Source organism: Choloepus didactylus, chromosome 15 (genome assembly GCF_015220235.1).
Source record: "Choloepus didactylus isolate mChoDid1 chromosome 15, mChoDid1.pri, whole genome shotgun sequence".
In the NCBI taxonomy this organism is placed as follows: Eukaryota; Metazoa; Chordata; class Mammalia; order Pilosa; family Megalonychidae; genus Choloepus; species Choloepus didactylus.
In genome coordinates, this window is record NC_051321.1 from 14644355 (window position 1) to 14672284 (window position 27930).

The window sequence follows — 27930 nt, forward strand, 5'->3', positions numbered from 1 at the left end:
CATGTTTGCAGTGCCATGTTAAATCATGGTACCAGAAAGACATGAGCAATCACTACTTTTGTAATGAGACTTCATTCTGTACCTTCAGGGGCAAGACTTACATTTAAATTGTTTTTCCTCCTTCTTAGCTTTGACTTGGTGATTTGCTGAAGTGTGAAGCCTATGCTTGAGAAGTAGGAGTGCTCCCCAACTGCAGTCTAAGAGATTAGTTCATTGATCTCAAGACTGGAGGAGCCCATGGGATTGGTGTGCTAGTTCTTGGCTTTATGATACTGGTACTTGGCAGTTTTCTTTCTGAGCGTGTCACTTACCTTCTTCAAGTGTCAACTAGTTGTAGAGCAAGTATGTGATGTGGTTTTAGGTGATACTTGGATATGGCGTTCAATAATTTAGAATCACTTAGAATGTTTTCCTTTTTCAGTTTTCTCTGAATCCTTCTGATTATGTTAGCAGGAAAGTATTTTGGAGCTAGTTGTAATATTTCTCAACATCTATCAGTCTTCCTTTTTAATAGGGAAAGCAAGCTTCTGGCTCAGAACCTTTAGCAGGCAGCAAAACCTAGCCAGAATTGAATAACATTTATTTCCACATTGCCTTCTGCATAGTCAGCTAGCCATTTTATTTTTGATATATTTTTTCAAGTGCAGGTCATTTATTTGCTGGGGGTGGGATTGGACTGGGGGGTGTGAACTCAGGAAGCACTGATAGGGGAGTGAGAGGTGAGGCAGGAAAGGTAAGGAGACCAGTCAAGCAAGTCACACTGTGGGCAACTGGAGCTTAATCCCAGTGGGGACTCGGGGAGCCTGTGTAGAACAGGGGCCTCAGAGTTACCTCACCTGAGAGTAAAGGGTGATGGGGCATTTACACCAAATTCTCATCAGTCATTGGTTGAGTTCCTGGGGGTGTTAATTCGCTAGAACTTCCAACTTTCCCCTCCTGCTGGCAGAGCAAGCTCTGGTAGCCAGAGAGCATAGGCAAATAGTCGCACCTGCTGTCAACTGGAAGTCTGGTCTGCTTTAATGGATAGGGTACTGGCAGTGTCTATCCTCCAGACAAGCTTTTCCTGAAGTCCTCATCTTAGTAAACAGCTGCTCCATCCTTTGGCGCTCAGGCCCAAAACGTTAGAATCATCTTTGACCTTTTTCTCCCATCCCACATTCGGTCAATCCATCAGGAAATCTTGTTGGCTGTACCTTTAAAATATATTCAGAATCTGACTTTTCATTGCCCCCATCAATCACCTCACAGCCTCCTAACTAAATTTATTTCCCTTAGTTTACTGTCAACACAGCAGATGGAATGATCTGTTTAAAACCCTCCAGTGGTGCTTCCCACCTTTCCCACCCCTCTCCCCTCCATTCAGAGTAAAAGCCAGAGTCTTTGCAGTGGTCCTACGTGATCTGGCTTCCCCTCATCTATTTTTGGGGGTGGTGGTGGTTGTGGTGGTGGTGGTGGTGATGTGTGCCTGTACAGTTCTTTTTGTCTTTAGTCTTACATCTAATCCAAATACTCCTTACTTCCCCAGTACCTTCAGTGCAGGTATATGATTCATTTGTTACAGTTTGTATTCCATTTTTATCACTACATCTTGGTTGATTTTAAAAAATTTATGTATAGCAAATTCACTTCTTATGATCATCAGTTTTAACAAATGCATGGAGTGGTGTGTCTGCCATCACATTTGCATACAGAACAGTTCATTGTCTCAAAAATTCCCCTGTGCCACCCCTTGATAGATACCCTTCTCCCTACCCTCTAGCCCCTGGTACCACTGAACTGTTTTCCTCCCTGTAGTTTGCCTTTATCAGCGTCACATGAATGGGATCTTACAATATGTAGCCCTTTGGGTCTGGCTTCTTTCACTTAGAAAAATGCATTTAAGATTCATCTATGTTGTTGTGTCAATCAGTAGTTCATTCAAGTGTTCTTTAAAATAAATTTAAGTTAATAAAAAGAAAATGGAAGTAAAGAATATTGGGTAAACAATAGTATAGGTGATACATAGATATGAAAAAAATCATGAAAGGTATCTGAATGCCTAAAGTTTGGAAATTGATGTGATGGAAAGATGCCAGGTAAAGGCTGTTTGACCTGGTACCTCTGCCAGTAATTAGCAAAGAATTCTTGGGGTGTCACTTAATCTCTCTGATTGCCAGTTTCTAGTAAAGTAAATATTAAAATACTTGATCTGGTAGTTGTCAGCTCCTATCTTCTGTGGTAGCTGTGGGTCATAAGACACAGGGTATCTCCGTGCTTTGGGTAGCTCCTTTTTACATTAGCATTTCATTGTTGTGAAGCACCTGTTGTTATCCCTGGCATTTCAAAGTTGTTAGGTCCAGCTGTTATAAATGCTTTATAAAATCTGTAGTGAAGAAACCAAGAGCCAGCCAGTAGGAGTGAGGTAAGCCTTATTTGTAAGGCTCTAGTTTGACTTTTTTTTTTCTGTTGGATTTATCAAGTGTAAAAAAAAAAAGCCTGAGCCAGAGCTGTAGTAATGTCTAGGAGGTGCTGGTGGCGCCATAAATCCCAGCAAGTTTTCTAACAACCTCTTTTGTTTCTGTAGCATTTGGTCTTTAATCCCCATAGACCTGTCTTTGGGCAGATTTTCCCAGGTGTCTATAAAGATTGATTGTTGGGGCTCATAGGTTCCCATAACCTTACTGTGGTTCACTGATGGGCCATTTTGCCACCTCAGTGGCAGTGTGTATTTGATGGTCAGTGAATGTTTGAGAATGCTGCACTGATAACAGCTTATGGAACATGAGAGGCTGCTTAAAATCTCTGATCAGGTAGTTGTGTTTTTTTGTTTGTTTTTTTTGTTTTGTTTTGTTTTAGGTGAAATGGGATAGGATAGTAATTGAATGTATTTAGGTGATATAGTATCAATATAAAATGAGAGATTAATAGGAATTTGTGAGTTCAAAATTGCTATCATTTGTGTTTTATTTACATGTGATGCATAGTAATATTTATTTCACTTTTTACTTTTAGTAATGAATGTTATAACTATTGAAGATTATAAGAGCACATACTGGCCAAAATTAGATGGTGCCATAGATCAACTTTTAACCCAGAGTCCTGGTGACTATATCCCCATATCCTATGAACAGATATACAGGTAAGTCAAGATTTAATTTATCTGGGTTTGAAAGAATATATTGATATTCATGGCAACTAGGTTTTGACTGTATATATGTGTATAACATGATATGTAAAGTGAGGCTCTCAGAATATCCCCACACTTAAGGACTGGTGGTTTGATTTATACTTTTTGCTTCAAAAGTGGTTTGCAAATCAAGATGAGTAAACCCCACTTTTTTGGAAGTAGACTTCTTGCCACCTCAGCCTGACACTCCATCCATAGATACATAGTGCAGAAATGTGGAGGTAAGTGAAAAAGGCAACAATGATTGAAGTATCTCGTTTAAAAATACTTATTTTTAGTTTCTCAGGGAGATCCTAGATTAGGCTGTTGATGTTTATTGACACTACTATAACTAATGTTGATTATTTTGTTTCTCAGCTCCTAGTAAATGGAAGCAGCAGATTAGTGAGGAACAGGGGTTGGGATGTGAGATTAGCACAGTCCCAGAAGGGGGATATGACAACTATGTTGTCCCACACAATTGTTACACAGAGATTACATCACAAAAATTGTTAGAAACTTTCTCTCTACTAATAATCACTGCGTCTTCCTTATTTTGACACTGATAAAATGAGAGAGCGCCTTGTTTTTAAGTAGTTGTCATATTCATACTTTCAGTGGTTCACCTAGTACAAATTACCTGTGTATTAGTTTACTCACAGTAGATTATTTGCAGCTGATAGTAATATTGCTTCTGTGTGAAAACTGGTAGGTGGGGGGTGGGGTGGGAAAAGTTTTACTTAAGAGTGGCTGTTGGTCACTTTTTTAAGGCCTGAATTGTTTGATCAGTGGTGTATATCAAAGTGTGCTTTAACCTTAGATTGAGTTAAGTGCTTCATTGTTAATTTGGTTTTTCTTTTTTGTTTTGTTTTGTTTTGTTTTTACAGTTGCGTGTATAAATGTGTATGCCAGCAGCACTCGGAACAGATGTATAGTGATCTGATTAAAAAGATAACTAATCACTTAGAGAGAGTCTCAAAGGAGCTGCAGGTAAAAAAAATGCATTGATTTTTGCTTCCTTGGGATTTTCCAACTAGTTGGAATTAGCCTGTGTAATACACATATGCAAACTTGTTAATTTGATGCTATAAATTCTTCAACATTTTCTAGATGACTATTGAGCAAATCGTGTTCTTCTTTTGAATAGATTACCATTTTGAAAATTTGACACAAATTGTGGAAATTTTTAGATTGAATATGTTTCAGGCTGTGACTGATTCCTTTTATCACTATGTCAGAATTTCTTTTGGTTAAAACCTTTTCTTTAACTTCAAAATTGGATGACTTTTAAAATAAATTTTTTAATATTATCTTTGAAGAGTGATTTGTCTACAAGTTTCTAATACTTGCTAGTATAAACAGCTGAAGTGAACATTTTGTTGATAAACGCTTTGTAGGTGAGCATCATCCCAGTTGGAAAATCTGGGGCAAGTTGCAGAGAATATTCTAAGTTTAAGGGAGCACGTGGCAGTAAATCTGTTAGAGCAGTGATCATGATATATACTTTCTGTTTCCGTGTCTGGCTGCTTCACAGGTTCTCCTTTGAGGACAGAGACTCTGTCTTGTTTATCTTTTTATTCGCAGCACCTGGCACAATTACAACTTAGCAAATTTTTTTCCAGTGAATGCTCAGCAACTAATTTGAATTTTATACCAATGGAAAGAGTAGCAGAATTAGCCTTGTAAGATCACTGATCTTCATGTCCTCTAGAAGCTAAGGTGTTTTATTAATTTAGTCAGTGTTACAGTATGTGGCCTGGTATATTCCCTATTTCAAAGAGACCTTCAGGTAGTTTTCATGGGGGGTAGAACAAGAATATCTGCCAGGCCTCAAGAGCCAAAAACATTTTGTGTGAAGGGTTTTGTTTGCAGCTCTGATTTTTGTAATAAAAGAACTTGTTAATTAACAAGCCAAAACCAGAGTTTAGGATGAGTTGCATTTGGCAGATAACCAGAAATTTAGTGTTGGGATTGATGAATCAATGAGTTGGACCTACAGGACATCAGCCTCTGTCAAGGGCATCTTAAAATAGCTGGCAGTTGGTATAGTTTACATGTCAGAGTGACTTTATCCCTATCCAGAGGCATATCCTGTTGAGGAGACTGAAGAGGCTATAAAAAAATGTTTTATATTCCTAGGTATTTTTTATATTATTGTCTTAAAAACTAGAGAATTCTGCTTTCAGAGATTTTTAAAAGATTTTAATTTGTTGAACCTAAGTATTTTTATATGACACTATAATTGCTTGCTGTGTTTTAAAAAACAAACATCTTTTTCCACTTTGGAAACAATGACTTTTCTACTATTTTAGTAACTTAAAAATTTTTTTTGTTATTAAATGAAATCACTAGCTAAATAGGCAAACCCTCTTAGTATTTTCCTTACTATTATATTTTACTGCTTGTCTGTTTATAACTTTTGAAAATCCTCCTGGATTGTTTGAAGCTATGACACAGAATATTTTGCCTTGTGTGTGTGTGTGGGTGTGTGTGTGTGTGTTTAATCTTTCCCTCTCCCTCTTGTCCTTAACCCTTCTTTTTTAAATATGATAAATAAAATTCTGTATTTGTTTGATTTTTGTTTTCCTGTCCCTACAACTTCAAAATACGAATCTCTAGTCTGTGGTTTTTTTTTGTTTTTTTTTTGATACACCAATGAGTGGAAAGAGATGATAATAGAAAATTGGTTTACCAGTTTAGTAAATAATAATCTTATTAGTTTTAGAAAATTCTTTTGAAACTTTTAGCACTCACCATACTTTTGGAGAAGAGGTCTCAGACCAGGACCTCCAGTTGCCTATTGGACAATGCAACATGGATCTCTTCTTATCGACCCCTCATAGTCATGTCTAAATCTAACTTCATCTTTACCCAAGTCAGTTTCTCTTTCAAGCTTGAGATTGCCTATTCATCTTTTTGTTTTTTTTTTTCAAAGCACATTTTTATTTTTAGTATAAACTTCAAAGCCATAGATTTCTCTTTACACACTGTTTAACTAATACCACAAATTTTGACATTTCATTTTAATTTTCATTCTGTTTAAAATATTTTCTCATTTTCTGTATGATTTCTTCTTTGGCCCATGGGTTATTTAGAGCAGTGATTTTTTTCTTTTTTTTTCTTTTTTATTAAATTCAGTTTTATTGAAATACATTCACACACCATACAATCATCCATGGTATACAATCCAGTGTCCACAGTATGATAACATAATTATGCGTTCATCACCACAATCTATCTCTGAACATTTTCCTTACATCAGAAAGAACCAGAGCAAGAATAAAAAATAAAAGTGAAAAAAGAACACCCAAATCATCCCCCCATCCCACCCCATTTGTCCTTTAGTTTTTATCCCCATTTTTCTACTCATCCATATACGAGATAAAGGGGGTGTGATCCACAAGGTCTTCACAATCGCACTGTCACCCCTTTGCCTATTCATCTTTGACTCTTTTTTTCTCCCTTACCTTGTGTTTCCAGGTAATAACCAAAGTTGATGAATTCTGTAATGTCTCTTGATTCTGTCTGCTTTCAGGCCCATTTTATCACCCTATTCTTTGTCATTATTGGCTCATGCCTAGACTAGTGCAGTATTCTCCTAACTGGCTTACCTTTCTTTGTTGAGAGGTTTTTTATTACTGATTCAGTCTCTTCACTAGTGATTGGTTTGTTGAGATCTTCTATTTCTTCTTGAGTCAGTGTAGGAATTTTGTGTGTTTCACGGAATTTGTTCATTTCATCTAGGTCGTCTAATTTGGCATACAGTTGTTCATGGTATCCTCTTATAGTCCTTTTTTTAACTATGGGGTCAGTAAGAATGTCACCTTTTCATTTCTGATTTTAGTTATTCTTGTCCTTTTTTTGTCAGTCTAGCCAAAAATTTGTCAATTTTATTATCTTTTCAAAGAACCAACTTTTGGTCTTGTTGATTCTTTCTGTCTTGTTTTGTTTTGTCTCTATTTCATTCATCTCTGATCTAACATTTTTTTCCTTCCTTCTGCTTATTTTGGGCTTAATTTGCTCTTCTTTTTCTAGTTCCTCAAGTTTAGAGGTAAGTTCTCTAAGTTGAGATCTTTTTTAAAGTAAACATTTAGAGCTATAAATATTTCTCCCAGCACTGCCTTTGCTGCATCCCATAAGTTTTAATATGTTGTGTTTTCATTTTCGTTTGCTTCAAGATGTTTCCTAATTTCCCTTGTGATTTCTTCTTTGACCCATTGATTAAGAATGTGTTGTTTAACTTCTACATATTTGTGAATTTTTCCATTTCTCCCTCTGTTACTGATTTCTAGCTTCATTCCATTGTGGTTGGAGAAGATACATCATATGATTTCATTGTTTTTGAATTTATTGAGACTTGTTTTGTGACCTAACATGTGGTCTCTCTTGGAGAATGATCCATGTGCACTAGAATATAATGTATATTCTGCTGCTGTTGGGTGAAGTGTTCTATATTTGTTTGTTGGGTTTAACTGGTTTGTAGTATCATTCAAGTCTTCTGTTTTCTTACTGATCTTCTGTCCAAACACTTTAATGCAGAGGTTTGCATTAAAGTCTCCTACTATTAGTGTGGAACCATCTATTTCTCCCTTCAAATCTGTCAATATTTGCTTCATGTATTTTGGGGTTCTGCTGTTAGGTGCATACATCTTTATAATTTTTAGGTCTTATTGAAGTGACCCCTTTATCAGTATATAATGACCTTCTTTGTCCCTTGTTACAATTTTTGACTTGAAGTCTATTTTATTTGATATTAGTTTAACTACCCCAGCTCTCTTTAGGTTCCTATTTGCATGGTATATATTTTTTCCATCCTTTCACTTTCAACCTACTTATGCTTTTGAATTTAAGGTGAGTCTCTTGTAAGCAGCATATAATTGGGTCGTGCTTTTTTATGCATTCTGCCAATCTCTGCCTTTTGACTGGAGAGTTTAATCTATTTACATTTAAAGTAACTATTGATAATGCAGGATTGTCTTCTGCCATTTACTATTTAATTTTTGTAAGTCTTATGCCCTTTTTTTGACCTTCAGTTCTTCTGTTAATGCATATTTTCATAGTTGTTTGATTTTTTGTATTGTACCATATTGAGTACCTTCTCATTTCTTTCTGGATATATTTTTCTTTTTTCTTTTCTTTTTTTTTTTTTTTTTTTGTCTGTTTACCATGGGGTTGAAATTTAATATCCTGAATATATAGCAATCATTTTTTATTTGATGCCAGCTTAACTTCAATGGCATACATATAGACTCCTCCTATACCCCTCCATTACCCTTTTTGTTCTTGTTACAAAATATCTTTGTGTATTATATGTCCAAACCAGAGATTTATCCTTACTTTTTATGCGTTTGCATTTTAGCACCTTTAAGAAATAAGAAGTGCAGTTACATACCAAACAATACAATTCAATAATACTGGCATTTCTAACTACCCAAATGGTTCCCTTTACTGCAGGTCTTTATTTCTTTTTGCTGCTTTGAATGACGATGTAGTGTCCTCTCCTTTCAGTCTGAAGAACTTCCTTGAGCATTGCTTGCAGGGCAGGTCTTATGGTGATGATCTCTCTCTGCTTTTTTTCATCTGGGAATGTCTTAATCTAACCCCCTCAATTTGAAAGAAAATTCTTGGTTGGCAATTATTTTTTCTCAGCCTTTAAGTATTTTAACCCACTGCCTCCTTCCTCCATAGTTTCTGATAAGAAATCAAGACTTAAATCTAATTGGGTCGACTCCTGTACATAATATGTTGCTTTTCTCTTGCAGCTTTCCGAACTTTCCTTGTCCTTTGCATTTGGTTTGACTACTATATGTTTGGGTGTATTTCTCTGCAAGTTTATCCTGTTTGGTGTTTGATGGACTTCTTAGATCTGCATATTCACATCTTTTGCCAACTGTTACCAAGTTATCTGTCATTATTTCTCTGAATATGCCTTCTGCTCCCTTTTCTCCTTCTTCTCCCTCTGGGGCTTCCATAATGCATGCATTGGTATGCGTGGTGGCATCCACAGGTCTATTAGGCTATTTTTTCTTTTTCTGATTCTTTTTTTTTGACTCATTTCGATTGTCTTGTCTTTGAGTTCATTGATTCTTTCTTCTCCCAACTCCAATCTGCTGTTCAACCCTCCTGGGAACTTTTCATTTCAGTTATTGTGATTTTCAACTCTAGTAGTTTTATTTGATTCCTTTTTAAAAATTTTATCTCTTTATTGACATTCTCATATTGTTTGCTTCTTATTTTCTCAATATCCTGTAGTTCTTTCTCTGTATTTTTCTTCATCTCCTTGAGCATATCAAAGATCATTTTTTTGAAGTCTTTGGTATATCCTCAGTCTTTTCATCTTTGTTGACGTTTTCTGGATTTTTATCTTCCTTTGGATGGGCTGCTGTGGCCTGCCTTTTTTTTGTTTGTTTTGTTTGTCTTGTAATCTTTTGTTGTACACTGGGATTATAACTCTGAGATTTAATCCCTGAGCTGACTATTTCTTGAATTTGTATCCAGGCAGTGCTATGACAGATTTTCATGAGTGCCTGGCGCTAATAAAACCAAACAAACCAATAGAAAGACACCTTTCTCAGTTGTTTCAAATTGGTTTTGCATTGGCTGATGATCTCCTTCAGTGTTCAGCCCCCCATCAGGAATGTCAGCTCAAGGCGAATGCAAAGCCCAGTGGCCTACCTGTCTTCTCTGGGCCTGTGTCTTACCTGGGCTTGTCCTTGATAGTAGCCTTAGGAGTTCCGCTGTTTACAGGAACTTGAATGCCCCCTCTCCGCTCAAGGGAATAGACGTTCTCCCTCTCCTGGGTGCTTCACAGCAGGTCTTAAAGCAGGTGAGCCTTTGCCCTAGGCCATCTGACTCATTTCTTATACCACTTTAGCTGTCTAAGGCTGCTTTTGCTTTTGTCTTGAGGGTGTATTTGGAGGTGGGTGAAGTGGGAGAGGAGTTTTCCGTGTCAGTCTTCCACAGCTGGAAGGAGGTCAGGGTCCCATAAAGGGAGTGCTGGCCAGTTTCACGGTGTCTTGGGGTGGGGAAGACGTAGGACAGTAAGGGGCCAGGAGCGTCTCCTATGGTTCTTAGAAGCTGTATTTTCTTGATTCAGCACTTGCCCAGTAAATGTAGCCTTGTAACTTTTTCGTAGTTTTGAGGAAGGGTCTTTAAGGCTCCCCTGCCACTTTTGTCCAGAACAGGTTGGAATAGTGGCTGTCCTCAGAGCCGGGTACCCCAGTAATCTGAAGTAGCTAATCAAAAGCAGTGATCAGCTGTTGGATCATACATCCCTGGATCTTGGGGAACTACGTCTTTGTATCCTACCCTGGCCCCAGCAATCTCCTGCTGTGAGGCTAAGTGACAGTGTCTGCTGCCTGAAGAGTGCATTTCACTGGTATACACTGTGATTTACCTGCCTCTTCTTCCCTTTCTTCCTTGGATGTTGCACAGTGTTCTCCTGCACTATTTCAAAATAGTTCAAAATAGTTCTCCTGCACTATTTCAAAATAGTTGATTCAGATGGTTCCTGCTTGTTTAATAGTTGTCCTATTGGAGGGCTTGATTCTTCAAGTTTCCTACTCCACTATCTTCCTATACTCCTCTCCTTCATTCCTTTTAATGGCTGAATAATATTCCATTGTGTGAATATACACGTTGTGTTTATCCAGGCTTTGTTGTTTTAGGTCACTGATAAAATAACTATTTGAATTGACAATATTTAGAATATTTATCATGTTTTGCCCAATATCCTTTTGGATAATAGAAATGGACTTAAAATTTTACTCTTAAAACTGTCTTAAATGACACGCATTCATTTTGATTATTTTTACGTATATCTGAATTCAGAATCCACTGGAGCTATAGTAAGGCATTTTCTCCCCAGTAATATTGGTAAGTTTATTGCATATATTAATTTGCTTTATTGAATTGAGAGTGTATTTTCACTTTCATCAAATAAACATTTTCTGGCTTTCAGCTCTAGTAGCTTTTTATGTTTTGTTATGTTTTCTGTTATAGTCAATAACCTATTAGCTAGCAGGTTTTGCTCCTTCTGGTAGTTTTGTTTTGGTCAATGGTTTTGGAAGTTACACTGTACATTACCCCTCAAAACAGTGTTTAAACAGAGATTTGGTTCAAGGGCCAGGACAGTAACATTCAAGTGGTAGAAATAGCACCAGTAATACTTGCCTGATTTCAGGATCCTGAGGAAAAGAGACAACAAAGACAAAGGAGTTGGAAGAGGAGGAGGAAAAGGTTTCAATTTATATTCTCAAGTAGGGATGAATTTAGAATAGAGTAGTTGAAATGAGTATTTGTAAACTTTTAATTAAAAGGAAGTTAATTACATTTAAACCATTTTAATAAAATTGGAGTCATTTTGATGTCTTAGTTGAATTAGATATCATTTGATTCTCAAGCCAATTAGTAATGGAAACTAAGAGAAACTAAACCATAACTTGCCAAAATTACTTAACATTGATTCACTCTTTACAAACACCAGATTACATATAAAACCTTACTGCCAAACTGCCAAAAACCTGAGTCAGAGCTCTTCATGTTTTAACCTCAGAGCAAGGATCTATTTGCTATTTGTGTTTTGTCCAGTAGGTGACAGCATAATGCAATTTATTGTCTTGTATGTGGTTATTTTGAAGCTTTATACTTTTGAAGCCTTTAATTAAGTTCTATAGCTGAACTACAAAGTATGTTTTTAAAAACTTCTCTTCCCCCAGATATTATTTTTACTTCTTTCTAGTGTGAGGAAGATTTTTGATATAAGGAAATAGCCTTTCTTCATCAATTTCAAGTAAAATAAATATTTTTGCAAGTGGCAAGCTGCTCTTCACATGTGTATCCTATTGTAAGTTTTTCTGAATAAGTTATTGGGAGATCTATTTTTTAATTCAAACTAGAATTTAAAGAATTTATAGCAAAGTTGTTCTTGTCTCAGAGAATTTGCTAATGAGACTCCTTAACCTACTCAGTCAGTCTGCCATTCAGATCATAATTCTCGTAAGTTCACTATGATACTTTGAAGGCAGGGACTACGTTTTCATTTTCATGTGCCTTCACAGGGCTTACATAATACTAGGTCCAAAACAGGGATCTAGTAAAAGTACTTTTTAGTTGACAAAAAGCATATGTTTGCTTAACAGCTGAAATCGTTAGCAGCATCTACTTGTTCCAGTTAAACACAGCATCTTGAATTTGGAAAATGGAATTTGTGTTGAGAAGGAGAGCCAGATAAGTTAACTAATGGACACTTATTTATAGTGTTAAATACTGGACAGTTAGTTATTTGCAGTTGTTTATTATCATAATAGAGTATAATGTACAGAGTAAAATTGTGAGAAGTACTCTATAAATTATACTCCATTTTGAGACAAAGCTGTGTAAGTTAGAAAAGATAAGAAGGAAGGTTTCTTTAAGGAAAAAAAAGAGATGTGTAGTAATATTTGGAAAGTACCAAGAGATGATGTATAGGAAAATGAGAAGTCCCCCTAACCCCATCTGCCTTTCTTTGTATATTTTTTCCTTTAGATAATCCTTGAACCTTTTAACTGCTCAATGTTGCCTAGCTAGTCAGTTTAAGAGCTGGGATTAGAATCCTGATTTATTTCATGCCTACTGTAGATAAGCTAAAGAAATCCAGGATCACAGAGGCTAGACTTTAATTCAGTTTACTGATTAAGCCCAAATGTTATTTGGAAAATAAGAAAAGTCTTATTTTAGAAATAAAGCAAGAAGAAATTTCCTTATGATAGTAGTAGAATAATAATAGCAGTTAAGTTTGAGAGTTAAGAGACCTAGGTAAAGAGAGAAGTGTCCTCCATATCTTTTGTTAGATTCACTTGGACTTCTTCATTGTAGCTTTTTCTTAGAAAAGCATTCTTACAGTTTCTATAAGGAGCATCTGCTATGTATATTATGGCTCTTAATAGCCCCCAAAGTTCATTTACCTTCATATAACTTACCGTTTTTTGGATTTTATTTTATGGAAACATCTGCAGAGTAAGAATGGGAATGAATGAGAATGTAATGTCAGATGTATTTATCTATTAGGGAAGAAATTCCATTTTTATGTAGCATCTTTTTCAAAGGTGTAACAGGTGCTTCTGGAACGTTGACAGATCTGTCTGTGGCAGTGTGATAATTCTCTGGAAAGTCATGTAATAAGCTAGTTAGACTAAATACAATACACGTTGTTAAGTTTTGTTAAAGTCATGTAGAAGCAGATTTTTGTATTTTTTTCCTTAACTTTCTTAAGAAATTTCTAGTTTATTACAGAAAAGAATATTAAGGATTCTTGAGAGAGCAACCGGCTCCATTTGTAGGGTATCAAAATGCCAAAGCTATACTTGTTAATAAGGAATGATATTAAAAGATTATGAAGAGGAAGGAGGAGCTAAGATGGCGGCAGAGAGAGGAGTGGAAGCTAGTTACTCCCCCCTGGAACAATTCATAAATGATAGAAAAATTAGTAAATAACCTGGAATAACTGCAGGGAGACAGATGTGACTGTCCACTCATCATACACCAACCTGAATTGGGAGGAATGTCCGAGATCGCAGCATGAAATCTGTAAGTAAAAACTGCAGACCTTCGCCGAGAGCCGAGAGCCCCTCTCTCACAGAAGCCTCATGGTGCTAGAGAGCAGAACTCTTGAAACAAGCGAGTGTACCTCAGCCCAGCTCCAACTGGGGTTTTAATATTAACCACTCAATACAGACTGTGAATCCCCAACAAGCAGACAGGCTTTTGGTGATGACTGACCTTGGGAGAGTCAGTGGACATACCTATCTCAGGATGGGGAGCCCAGAGGATTGGGTGCTATCTCTGGCCAACAGGTGAATCTGGGAGCTTTCTGTCCCTTTTTCTCTCAGTAAGCCTGGGCGGCTCAGTGGAGAAAGCCTCAGCCGTTTTCAGCTCGCAGTACTTTGCAGTAAAGAAAGCCTTAGCCATTTTAAAATTGCAGCACTCTGACCCAGACAGAGGTGGAGATAGCAGAGCCAGAGAAACAAAGAATCTGTATGCAAATGACCTCTCTGGAGGGGGCATAGCTTCCCAGGAGGAAAGAGGAGGGGCCCAGCTCTACTACCTGCCTTACATTCAGAACCAGACCCCAGAGCCTGGGGAAGGAGAGCCGTGGTACACACCCACTTACACCAACCCGTGACAGGCTGACAGGCGCCACCTGCTGGGCAGAAAAGCACAGGGTGTGTCAGTCCTCTAAGACACACCGTCAGGGAAACCAGGCACTGAATATTTCCTCTTTTGTGACCTGAGCTTGTCTTCATCTGGGAAAACCTGATTAGAGTGGCCTGGGAGGTCAGATGCCTAGACAACAGAAAACTACAACCCTACGCTAAGAAAAACGAAGTTATGGCCCAGTCAAAGGAACAAAGCTACACTTCAACTGAGATACAGGAATTTAAACAACTAATGCTAAATCAATTCCAAAAGTTTAGAGAAGGTATGGCAAAAGAGATAAAGGCTATAAAGAAAAAACTGAGCACACGTAAGGCAGAAATCAAAAGTTCAAAAAAACAACTGGCAGAATCTATGGAAATGAAAGGCACAGCACAAGAGACAAAAGACACAACGGAAACATACAACAGCAGATCTCAAGAGGCAGAAGAAAACACTCAGGAACTGGAGAACAAAACACCTGAAAGCCTACACTCAAAGGAGTAGATGCAGAAAATAATGGAAAAATATGAGCAACGTCTCTGGGAACTTAAGGACAAAACGAAATATAAAAATGTACATATCATTGATGTCCCAGAAGAAGAAGAGAAGGGAAAAGGGACAGAAGCAATAATAGAGGAAACAATCAATAAAAATTTCCCCTCTCTTATGAAATAAATAAAATTACAGATCCAAGAAGCTCAGCGTACTCCAAACACAATAGATCTGAATAGGCCTACTCCAAGACGCTTAATAATCAGATTATCAAACGTCAAAGAGAAAGAGAGAATCCTGAAAGCAGCAAGAGAAAAGATATCCATCACATACAAAGGAAGCTTAATAAGACTATGTGCGGATCTCTCAGAAGAAACCATGGAGGCAAGAAAGAAGTGGTGTGATATATTTAAGATACTGAAAGAGAAAAACTGCCAACCAAGAATCCTATATCCGGCAAAACTGTCCTTCAAATATGAGGAAGAGCTCAAAATATTTTCCGACAAATAGACAATGAGAGACGTTGTGAACAAGACACCCACCCTACAGGAAATACTAAAGGGAGCACTACAGAGTCATAGGAGAAGACAGGAGTGAGAGGTTTGGAACACAATTTTGGGAGATGGTAGCACAACAATGTAAGTACATTGAACAAAGATAACTATGAATATGGTTGAGAGAGGAGGGTTGGAAGCATGTGGGACACCAGAAGAAAGGAGGAAAGATAAAGACTGGCACTGCGTAACTTTGTGAAATCTAGAGTGTTCAACAATTGTGATAAAATGTACAAATATGTTCTTTCACAGGGGAGAACAAGTGAATGTCAACCTTGCAAGGTGTTAAAAATGGGGAGGCATTGGGGGAGGGATGCAATCAACATAAACTAGAGACTATAATTAACAGAATCATTGTATTATGCTCCCTTTAATGTAACAAAGGCGATATTCCAAGGTAAATGCAGATAAGACATTTGACATTGGTGGTGGTGTCTGACTCTTTATTCCACTTTGATTTAAGGTTATCTTTCCTTTTGCTGCTTCCTAGCTGTCATGTTTTTTTTTCCCCCTCTTTCTTTTTTCTTTTTCTTTTTCTTTTGCCTCTCTGCCTTCTTTGACTCTTTCTCCTGCTTTGTGGAAGAAATGTAGATGCCCTTATAGATAGTGGTGAGAGTGGTGAACACATAAATACGTGACTATACAGGAAGCCATCGATTGTTTACTTAGGATGGAATTTATGGCATGTGAACAAAACCATTTTTAAAAAAATGGGTTGATTAACTGTAGAAATATTAGAAATCTCTTCCATGAACCAGAACAAATGTATGACAATACAACTAGAAGTCAATAATAGAGGGACATACAGGGGAAAAATATATACCTATTGCAAACTATACACTACTGTCAGTAGTATTTCAACATTCTTCCATAAACAGTAACAAATGTACTATACCAATACTATGAGTCAACAATGGAGGGTGCGTGGTTAGGGGTATGGGAGGATTTGAGTTTCCTTTTCTTTTCTTTTTTTTCTCTTTATTTTTTGTCTGGAGTAATGAAAAGTTTCTAAAAATTGAACAAAAATTAATTGGTGATGGATGCACAGCTGTACGAGGGTACTGGGGGCAATTGATTGTACACTTTGGATCTTTGGATAATTGTATGGTATGTGAACAATCTCAATAAAAATTAAAATAAAAACAAAACAAACAAAAAAAGATTATGAAGAACTATTTGAGAATTTTTAGCATTTCCATTTGACTCTCTGTGCTGAAATTCCTCATCTTTTATGCATGCTGTCTACCTTTTCCACTCTGCCCCTACATATGTTAATAGTGGTTAATTTTAAGTCTCTGCTAGTTCTAATTTCTAGGCCATCTCAGACCTGGACCTCTTGTCCATGTAATTCTTAACAATGGGTCTTGTTTTCTTACTTTTCTTACTTTTTTGGTGTTTCTTAAATTTTGATTGAATGTTAGATGTTGCTTATAAAAATAGTAGGGAAGGGCATAAATAATACTTATGTCCAGAAGTGGGCATGCGTCTTCTCTGTCAGACTGTTAGTGTGAGGAGCTGAGTCAGTCCTGTTAGTACATGAATTGGGTTTGAGTTTTGTTGCCATAAACTTCAAATTCCTCTTGTGGTGGACTGTGGCTGCCTTGTTCTTAGTGTGAATCAGGAGGGTTTTTTTCAGTGCTCCTGGCCTACCCTCAGCTTTTAGCAAGCTGTGCTTCACATGCCTCCCCCACTCGTGGATGGCTGTTGTTGGGTACTTGGTACTTGGTGCGAGGCTTGTGTATGTATGTGTGTGGAGGGGAAAGCGAGGGTTTTCTTGGTTCTCTTGCTTCTGCCTCAGTCACAGGCAGTCCCTGTGTACTTGTGCATTGGGGTCGCCCCCACCCCATTTGCAGATAGCCTTTCCTTCTTCTCATTCAGAGTATAGAGCAGGGGTCAGTGAACTTTTTCTGTAAAGAACCACTAAATTGTCTCTGCTCTCACGCAGAATCGTGCTTGTTGTTGCATGAGTGTTACTGCTCAGCCCTGTTTTCTCCAGACTTCCTTCCCCTAGAGGTCCTCATTCCCTTAAAGAGGCTTAATGTAGCAATTTCTACATGCTTACCAACTGCTTAATTCCCTGAAGTTCTCTTTAAAAATATATACTTCCTGGAAGGTTCTGAGCCAGGACTTTGGGGTATGGCAAAATAATCTGCATCTTTACTGAGCCCTTCATGGTGGTTTGGAGAGCAGCATTATTTGAGATCCACTGGCCTGTGGAGATACACCTTTATTCCTGAACCTGCTGTCTCTTCACAGGCAGTGAGTGTAAGGTCATCTTGTGTTTTTAAGTGTAAGATTGTTTTGTTGCCAAACACATTTGCACCACTGAATTGCTAGTGTAGATTAGAAGTTTCCACCAAACTGGGCAACATACACAGCAAAGCACAGCCAAGTATCCAGTGATGTGGGACTAATGAGATAGACAATGATGTATCCAGATAGTCATTGAAATTATGTTGAAAACATCGGTGACCTGGGAGATGGTGCATGTAACTGTGTAGTAAGAACAGAGTACAAAATATCACCCCATATTTGTTAAAATACATAGAGATACACACATACACAAACAGAAAAGAGCCAAAGAAAAGGTACAAAAATATTTATGGTAATTAAATTTATCAATGACGGTAGTGTTAGTTTTCCTTAATTGCATTTTTAATATTTGTAAATTGCAATGAACATATATTACTTCTGTAAAGATACATCTGTCAGTGTCCTAGTTACGTTTATCTGGGCCTTCCTTCCCATCCCTTCCTCCTCACTGTTTCATTTTGACATACGAAAGTCATTTCTTTATTTGAAGACAACCAGAATGCTTTTTGAAGATGAAAGAACATGTTCTTAGAATTATTCATGTTTCATCTTGGTGGAATGAAGTTAAGGAGTAGGTGGAGCAGGAGAGATATAAATAGGAAATTTATGGAACTTGTTTGTATTTTGTATCTGTAGGCCCCAATATGGTTGCCACTAGCCACATGTGACTATTTAAATTGAAATTAAAAGTTCAGTTCCTTAAGTGTGGTGGCTTGTAGCTATGTACCCATAAAAACATGTTCTTAAACTTAATCTGTTGTGTGGGTGTGAACCCTTATAAAATAGGACCTTCTGATGAGTTTACTTCGGTTAAGGTATGACCCAACTTGATCAAGATGGGTCTTAATCCTGTTACTGAATGGTTTTTAGGGAGAGTCACAGGGTGCAGCCAAAAACTGGAAGCCAGTAGTACCAGGAGGAGAAAAGAGAAGCTAGGAGAGGCCGCCATGTGCCTTGCTGTGTGACAAAAAAGACAAGGACCAAGGATCGCTAGCAGCCAGCCTCAGAACACCACAAGTCATCCAGGAGAAAGTATCACCTTGGTGACATCTTGATTTTGGCCTTCTAACCTCAAAACTGTGAGCCAGTAAATTCCTATTGTTTAAGCCAATTTGTTTTGGCAGCCAGGAAAATAAAACAGTTTCAGTAAGCACATTTCAAGTGCTCAGTAGCCACCCATGGCTATTTGGCTATTACATTGAACAGTACAAATTAAAGATATTTTCATCTTCACTATTGAATAGCACTGCCTAGATCATAGTATATTTTTATTAGCTAATAAAATGATTTAAACAAATCATCCTGTTCTAAATTAATATACTTCTAATTAGAGTGATCAGCCAAACTTTCTTATCTAACTTTGAAAATTAAAAATGATGAGCTTTCTTTCCCCTTCCTTCCTGTGAAAGTGTGTCTATCAATTCTGACCCTTTTCTTTCTTGCTCATGGGCATTTCTCACATTTTGCTTATTAGGGCCATATGTATGATAAATATTTTTAGTGGTTTTCAGCAGGTTGGACATTTAAAACTAGGTACCCAAATTATTTTGTTTATATATAATGATACAAAAGGTTTTTATCCTTTCCTAACTTTTTTTTTTTTTTAAGTTTTCTTTACTGCCTAGAAAACTTAGCTGCAATATGAAAGTTGAAATTTCTAGCAATGGATTTTTTTGTATTCTATTACATTAAAATCCATTGGTCTACTTTGAAAAATGTGTAGCTACCACGATGACCTTGACAGCTACCCAATAATTAATCAGACTTTGCTGATGAGATAGGTGGTGATATTAACAAATGTATTATGTATGTTTATATATTATATAATGAAATGTGTCCACTTTTGGAAGATCTGCATAACTGAATAGAAAATGATATCTGCTTAAAGTTCTTTATTGAAAACATTTGTGGTAACAAAATAATAGGAATAACCTATCAGTATAGTTAGATAAATATTGTAGCACCTTCAGACACTTGACCGACATGACAGTGTTCTTAAAAGTGTGATTCCTGGACCCCAGATACCCTTTTGAGGGTTTACAAAATCAAAACTGTTTTTCTGATAATAGTCAGATGTTTCTGCCTTTTTTACTGTGTTGACATTTGCCCCATTGGTGCAAAACAAAGGTGGACAAAACCACGAATCTTTCTGCACTCTCCCAGTAAAAAATAAAAACAAGCCAGTTTCACTTGAGAATGTCCCAGATGAAGCAGTGAGAATGACTAATTTTATCAAATCATGACCTTTGAGTATACTTCTAAAAATAATGTGTAAAGAAATTGGGAAGCTATGTTGGGGCAAAAGCACTTGTGTGATTTCATGAGTTTTTAGCTAAACTATTTGCTTTCTTTTCCGTAGAACACTGTTTTTACATGAAAGAACCACTACCTAACAAATGATAGTTATTTAGACTTTGGTATTTGACAGACGTTTTCTCAAAAGTGAATGAAGTAAGTCTGTCACTTCAAGGAAAATAATTGACAGTATTTGTTGCCAGTGGTAAAATTCAAGCTTTGAAGTAAAAATTGGAATTTTGGAAAACGTGTAGCTACCACGATGACCTTGACAGCTACCCAATAATTAATCAGACGTTGCTGATGAGATAGATGGTGATATTAACAAATGTATTATGTATGTTTTTATATTGTATAATGAAATGTGTCCACTTTTGGAAGATCTGCATAACTCAGTGGGCCAATACTTTACAAATGACCAATGTGTTATGTTGTAAAATGGATGTATAAAAGATCCATTCAAAGAAGTAGATCAATGGATTTTAATGTAATAGAATACAAAAAAATCCATTGCTAGAAATTTCAATTTTCATATTGCAGCTAAGTTTTGGTGTAGTATCGAAGAATATTCACAATGCTTTCTGTTAAAATGCTTTCCTTTTCCATCTGTATATCAGTGTGAGGCTAGATTTTCTTCATTTAGTTCAACCAAAAGAGTATGTCACAACAGATTAAAAAAAAAAGGCAGATAGAAGAATCTAGCTGTCTTCTGTTCAGCCAGACTTAAATAAATTTGCAAAAATGTAAAACAATACCAGTCTTCTCACTGAATTTTATTGGTTTTAGAAAATATAGTTATTTTCATAAAAATGTGTTGACATGCAATGGTTTCTTACTGTCATTTTAGAGTGAATTAATACAGATTGTTAAAATTCGGTTTTAATTTCTAATATGGTAAATATTGATGTAACTCACTTATAAACAAAAGCTTTTTGGAATCTTCAGTTACGTTTAGGAGTATCAAGGGTTCCTGAGACCACAACGCTTGAAAACCACTAGAAAAGTCTTTTGGATGCATTGTTAAAGAAAGTGCAGATTTATGTGATTTATTTGTCATTTATGTGAAAAGGGATATAAATGGGTTACAAGTTTATTTGTCATTTATGTGAAAAGGAATATAAATGGGTTACTTATTTTCCTGTATATCCTTAAAGTTCTTCTGAAAGGATATAGAAGAACTTTGCCTGGGTTGGTTGGTTCAGGAAGGGAAATAGGGTGCCTGGGGGTAAGGAATTAAAGGTAAAGGGATGAAAGGTAAACTCTAAAACCTTTGAACTTGTTTGGATTTTAAACCAGATATTTACATAATCCATTTTAAAAAAGAACAAGAAATAGAAATGAAAAAATACCTGCTCAGCTTTGTTACACAGTTCAGGGAATCCACTGTTATGAAAAGTTGGATCAAATTTGGAGTAATGGTTATTCCTTTTCTGGTGGCTCTTTTTTTTTCCTTGTTTTGTTTGAGAAAAAAATGAAGCTTGCTTATTTTAGGGGTAGAAAATTTCACTTAATGTTCAGGTCAAATGCATATAATGTAATCAAATAGGTAGCCACTTCCTTAACAGAGCCCAAAGTCTACTGATACTGTCTTGAGGAGGAACAATTTGCTTTTTTTTTTTTTAAGTTTTTTTTATTTTTAAATTGACTCTTATTTCCAGGTTCCTAGAAAAGAGATTGTATTTATTTTAGAAGACATATAATTTAGAGCCCTGTCATTTTAAAAGGTTTTAAATATGTGCTACATGAAATGTAGAAGTAACAAAGCTAAGTAAGTGTTTTGACATTTCATTCAGTGCAAAAAATACTTTTTAATACTCATAACCTTTGAGGCTTTGGGTATTCTTGAAAAAATCTAAGGAATTCAGTTTTATTCCATCTGCTATTAAATGTGCCTTTTGATCTCTGTTCATACTTTTAATGTTTGGATAAAGTGGCCTTTTAAGAAAAGTGAAAATCATTTTAATGTAATAGTTCTTCAGGTTTTATTTTTTCATTTAGTATGTCTAAAATTTATTTCTTTGGTTACTGAAATATTATTTCTAGAGTTCTTTGTAGCCTTGTAAAGGAAGATATGACCTATGATTCCACTCACTAGTTACAGTTAAGTTTGCCCATAATGTGGAACTTTTTTCTCCAAGTTCTTTAGTTAACAAAGAATGCCCTTAATAATGTTAATTGGTTTTTCTGAAGTATTAGACAAATGGATGGATAGTTCAGAAAGGAGTTTTACTTTTACTAGTTACATATGCTTGTGTCATACATACTTGACATTTTTCAAAGCACTTGTGTGTTATTTTCTTTTCATTCTTGGCCCATCTTGGAACAGCACAATTAGTATTTTTCTTATTTTATATGTGTGGACATTGAAATCCAGAGGGCTAAGTGAATAGTCTTATGTCATACAACCTTATTAAATAGTAAAAGAAAAATTTAGATTTTAACAAGGCTTCTGACTCTGACCTATCATGTTCCAGGCACTCTGGTGGGTACTAGAGATATAAAGACAAGTCTTTTGTGGGCTTGGAGATTAGTGGCAGAGACCACCCAGAGGGAGAAATGTAATAAGCATGGTGCTACCCTGTTGAAGAGCCATGTAGCTCTGGTTTTTGTTTTTTTTGTTTTGTTTTTGTTTTTAGGAAGTGACACAAATCTTGGAGGATAAATAAAAATTAGCCACAGCAAGGCTGATTAGGGGAGAAGGATATTCGGATAGAAAGAACAGTTAAGGAGGCCTAAATCGGCACACTGACACCTGGGAACTGCTGGTAGTTCCGTGTGAGAAGGAATAGATGAAACCGGAGACATAGGCAGTATGCCCTAAATTGAGAAGTTTGAACTTAATTTTAAAGGTTTCAGAGTACAAAAAAGATATTTAAGTAGGTATGGAAGGAGACAGATTGACTCTTAGTTCTTGGAGTATTTGTTGTGGGACCATAATCAAGTGACTATGTATGTCTGACTCCCAATTGCCTCATAAGTAAAATGGGAATAACATTCATCTTGCAGGGAGTTAGGAGGACTAAAAAATAAAATGTAAGTAAAGCACCAGGAACAGCACCAAGCCTGTATTCAGTATTGGAAGATGAATTGGGAGAAGTAAGGACAATTCACTACACATATTCTTGGCTTCTAGATAGGACTGAAAAAAAGTATGACTTGAATCTTTTAAAATGATATTGGAACATTAGGATGGTTATAAAACAGTTTAACTGACATGGTTTTGTAATTAACCTGCTTAAATATAATATTTAGGAATCCTTAAATGTGGCCTTTTCTTAGATTCTTGTTTGAAAACAAGACTATCGTTGTCAGGTAATGAGACTGCCACAAGTCAGAACTGGTGTAGAATCAATTTTGTTTTGATATTTGGGCCATAACTTACTCCACTCCCCTACCCCCACCCCCAACTGGCTGTGATTCTTAGTTGGAAAACTTGGATTATCACATCCTAGCTCTCTTAATCTTAGTCAAATCACTTGCATATTTGCATGTTTCTTCACTGTTACAATGATCCCTGATTAATTTAGCTTCAGAGTAAAATGAAAGTGCATGGATGTACTTGAAAAACACAATAAAATTGGAAGTATGCTCGTTTGATAGCTTTATGACTTAGTATTTGGTTATAATGAGTTAATTACCAGGCATGTATTTTTTTACTGCTGTCTAGAACTGTAGATGTATATGAACCATTTGAGTCCCTGCTTTCTAGCTAAGTTGATGCTTATAATGAGTTGGCTACAGAAGTGGTTTACAATCAAGTTAGTATAAAATTCAAAAGTATTATTATGCCTTGGGTAAGTATAAAGATTTATTATCTATTCTGGTAGTATATTGAGCCTGAATCCACCACCACCCCACCCCACCCCCGCCCTGCAATTCCAGGTTCAAATATAGTTTGGTGTCTGTAGGAAATGTCTATATAATTCATAATAAATTTTATGTCTTAATTTTGAATATACATTTTTACCCATTGAGAGAGCAAGGCTTTTAACTAACATGTTAAGTATGCACTGTTTTTATAGTTGGCTAAACAAACCTCAGTCTTGTGTAGCAGATTTTGGCTACCTTACCAAAACCTCTGGGTATAATAAGCCTTCTTTTTTTTTTTTTTTTTTAAATTTTGAATTTCAGTATGAATTTTGGACTCCTGAGTATATTTGCATTTCAGATGGTGTTGGAATGTCTTTATACCTGGTCTTCCAGAATTATCACATTTATCTTCTTTCTCACAGGCCAGCCCTCCAGATCTCTATATTGAAAGATTTAATATAGCTCTTGGACAATACATGGGAGCATTACAGAGCATTGTGCCTCTTTTCATATATATGGTAAGTTAGAGCTGTTTCCACCTTTCCAAGTAAAACCTTATTTTCATTGGCTAATGCACAGATAGATGTAGAGTTTAAGCATATTTTATTTTTCTCTTTCTTATTGTGATATAAATGGAAATTAAACTATTTCAGTAATTTTGATTGTTGGAGTTTAGTTATTCCCCCGTTTTTTTGTTTTGAAATTCCGTAAGTGACAATTGCTGGATAGATAATTAGGCTGATAATCAGCAATCACCCAATGAGCATTTATTTTATTTCTGCCCTGTGGAAGGCACTGTGCTTGGTCCTGGGAAGATAAAGATATATAAGGAAGACTTCTTGTCTTCAGGAAATAGTTAAAAAGTACATGAAAAATGTGATATATGAGAAATACCTAGTAAGTTGTTCCAGAAAAACTAGTGCAACAGAACATTGCTTCCATTTTGATGATTTTTTTCATTTGGAGAGTATGCCATGAGTATAACTGACAGACTGTTGACTTTGTTGATTAGCCCCCCTCCCCCTGTTAGATAGACAAACTCATAAGAGTCTTATAATGTTAGTATTCCTATTGAATGGAAAGGTCCTTAAAAACCTCCTATTCAAACTCCTCTTGTTTAAAACATTGGGAAATGGGATGTATTCTAAATAAAATATACTTAAATTTTAAAAACTACCTTTAATTTAGAAGGCACTTTACAGAAGATCATGTAGTATTTTGTGCTTTTTATTTCTATTATTTATTCCTTGGATACCGATACTAATTTTAAAAGTTAATAGTGTTCCCTAATTAATATAATTCTGAAGAAATATTTTTTGCCTTTTCTTTTACCAAGAAAATGAATTCCAAAAGGCTTTTTTGTTTAAGTTCTAGAATCCTTTATGAATGAGAAAATTTCGGCAAGAATGTCACGGGTGATAGTAGAGATTAGTACATATGGATTAGCAGAATTAACTTCCTGAGAAAGGGTCAGGAAAGCCTGGAGGGTAGCCACATTGTATCACCTTTCTCTTTAGGTAAAATCCTCTCCTGGGTTCCCTTGTTAGGAGTATATCTTAAGTAAATATTTTGTTACTGCTAGAGCAATTGTTCTCATTTCCATTTCAACAAACTCCTTATGTTTTAATGTTTTAAATGAAGAGAGATTATGAATGGAAGTAGAACTGATGGATGGGGTCCATTTGTGGGTAAGGGAGTTAAGGTGGATCTGCCATTTTATGATACTAACCAGTGAGCATGTTGGCTAGGGGAATTAGTAATGAAAAAAGTCTAAACCATCATGAATTGGATTTTTTTTTACCTTTTTTAATTGAGATTGTTCACATACCGTACAATTATCCAAAGATTCAAAGTGTACAATCATTTGCCCCTGGGACCATCATACAGCTGTGCATCCATCACCACAATTAATTTTGTTTTCAATTTTCAGAACATTTTCATTACTCCAGAAAAGAAATCAAGACAAAAAAAAGGAAACTCAAATACTCCCATACCCCAAACCAGCCCCTCTCCATTATTGGTACAGTACATTTGTTATGGTTGATGAAAGAATGTTAAAATACTACTAACTGTAGTATATAGTTTACAATAGGCATTTTTTTTCCCTGTATGCCCCTTTATTATTAACTTCTATTTATAGTGTCATACATTTGTTTTAATTCATGAGAGATTTCTAATATTTGTGCAGTTAATCACAGACATTGTTGGCCATGAGATTCAGTTTTATACATTCCCATCTTTTATTTTTTTTTAAATTTTATTTTGAAATAAATTCAAACTTACAGGAACAGTTGCAAAAACAATACAAACCCCATACACAGAACTCCAGCATACCCCAACCCCCTCCACCTATACCCAGATCCACCATCTTGAACAACCTGTCACTCCACCATTTCTTTCTTTCCCCCCTTCTCTCCCTCCCTGTCTATCATCCATCGTCTATTGCTCTGTCTTCTGAACATATGAGAGCAAGCTGCACACATCCTTGAACAAACAATATAATTCACATATACATTTCCCATGAACAAGAACATTCATTTATGCAATCACATTAAGTGCAACTAAGAAATTCAAGAAATTCAACATTGGTACAAAGCTTACATTCTATATTTCATTTTTTGCTTATGTCCCAACTGTGTCCCTTTGAGCCTCCTCTCCTGCATCCTCAGATCCCATTCAGGATCATCCTTGGCATTTAATTGTCATTATCTGTTTAGACTGTCTTTTTTTTTTTCAATTGTGGAAACATATATACAGCATAAATCTTCCCATTCCAACCCCTCCCAAGCATTCCATTAGTGGTATTAATCACATTTAGAATGTTGCAATGCTATCACCTTCCCACCATCCATTACTAGAAATTTCCTCTCACCCCAAACAGAAACCCTACACTCATTTCTTATTAACTCCCCATTGCCCCTTCCCCTACTTCTTGTAACTCATACTCTACTTTTCATCTCTATGATCCTATTCTCTGATACTTCCTTTGTGTTTACCATGGCACTTAAATTTAACATCTTAAATCTATAACAATCTTGTTTTCTTTGATGCCAACTTAACTTCAGTAGGACACATGAACTATGTTCCTGTACTCCTCCATTCCCCCACCTTTCTGTAGTTCTTGTCAAAAATTACATATTTTACATTGAGTCCCAAACTACTGATTTATCATTACACTTTATGTCTTTTAGATCCTGTAGGAAGTAAATAGTGGAGTTACAAATCAAAAATACAGTAGTACTGGTATTTATATTTACCATGTGATCTTTACTGGAATTCCTTATTTCTTCATGTGGTTTCAGTCAATTGTTTAGTGTCCCTTCCTTTCAGCCTGCACAGTTCCCTTTAGCATTTCCTATAGGACTGAGCTACTGGTGATGAAGTCCCTCAGCTTTTGATTATCCGGGAATGTTTCCATCTCCCCCTTGTTTTTAACCTCCAGGTGTTTGTGAGTTTTCTAAGTCTCTGACGGTTATTGACTTCTATTTGTGTTCCATTGTGGTCAGAGGATGTGCTTTGAATAAATTCAATTTTTTTAAATTTATTGAGGCTTGTTTTATGTCCCAGCATATGGTCTTTTCTGGAGAAAGTTCCGTGATCACTAGAGAAGAATGTGTATCCTGGTGATTTGGGATGTAATGTTCTATGTATGTCTGTTAAATTTCTCTATCTCTCTTTCTCCTTTCTTTGTTTCTCTGTTGGTAGGGCTCCTTTTAGTATCTGAAGTGGAGCAGGTCTTTTATTAGCAAAATCTTCAGCATTTGTTTGTCTTTGAAAAATGCAAGGTCTCCCTCAAATTTGAAGGAGAGTTTTGCTGGATAAAGTATTCTTGGTTGGAAAGTTTTCTTTCTCGGAATTTTAAATATGTCATGCCATTGCCTTCTCACCTCCATGGTGGCCGCTGAGTAGTTTCCTTTGTATGTGGTGAATTGCTTTTCTCTTGCTGCTTTCAGGACTTGCTCCTTCTCTTCAGTATTTGAGAGTCTGATCAGAATATGTCTTGGAGTGGGTTTATTTGGATTTATTCTATTTGGAGTTCGCTGGGCGTTAACGCTTTGTGTGTTTATATTGTGTAGGTTTGGGAAGTTTTCCCCAACAATTTCTTTGAATACTCGTTCTAGACCTTTACCTTTCTCTTCCCCTTCT

General features: G+C 36.2%; 1 protein-coding gene across 1 annotated transcript in view; it reads left to right on the forward strand.

Annotated features, from left to right (window-relative positions):
* The window catches only part of CACUL1 (CDK2 associated cullin domain 1), a 119927-nt gene that overhangs the window by 48893 nt on the left and 43104 nt on the right, over positions 1 to 27930 (forward strand). The window contains exons 2-4 of the mRNA XM_037804337.1: positions 2992 to 3118; positions 4033 to 4135; positions 24207 to 24302. Coding sequence (XP_037660265.1) covers positions 2992 to 3118; positions 4033 to 4135; positions 24207 to 24302 — 326 coding nt within the window. The remainder of the gene's footprint in view (positions 1 to 2991; positions 3119 to 4032; positions 4136 to 24206; positions 24303 to 27930) is intronic.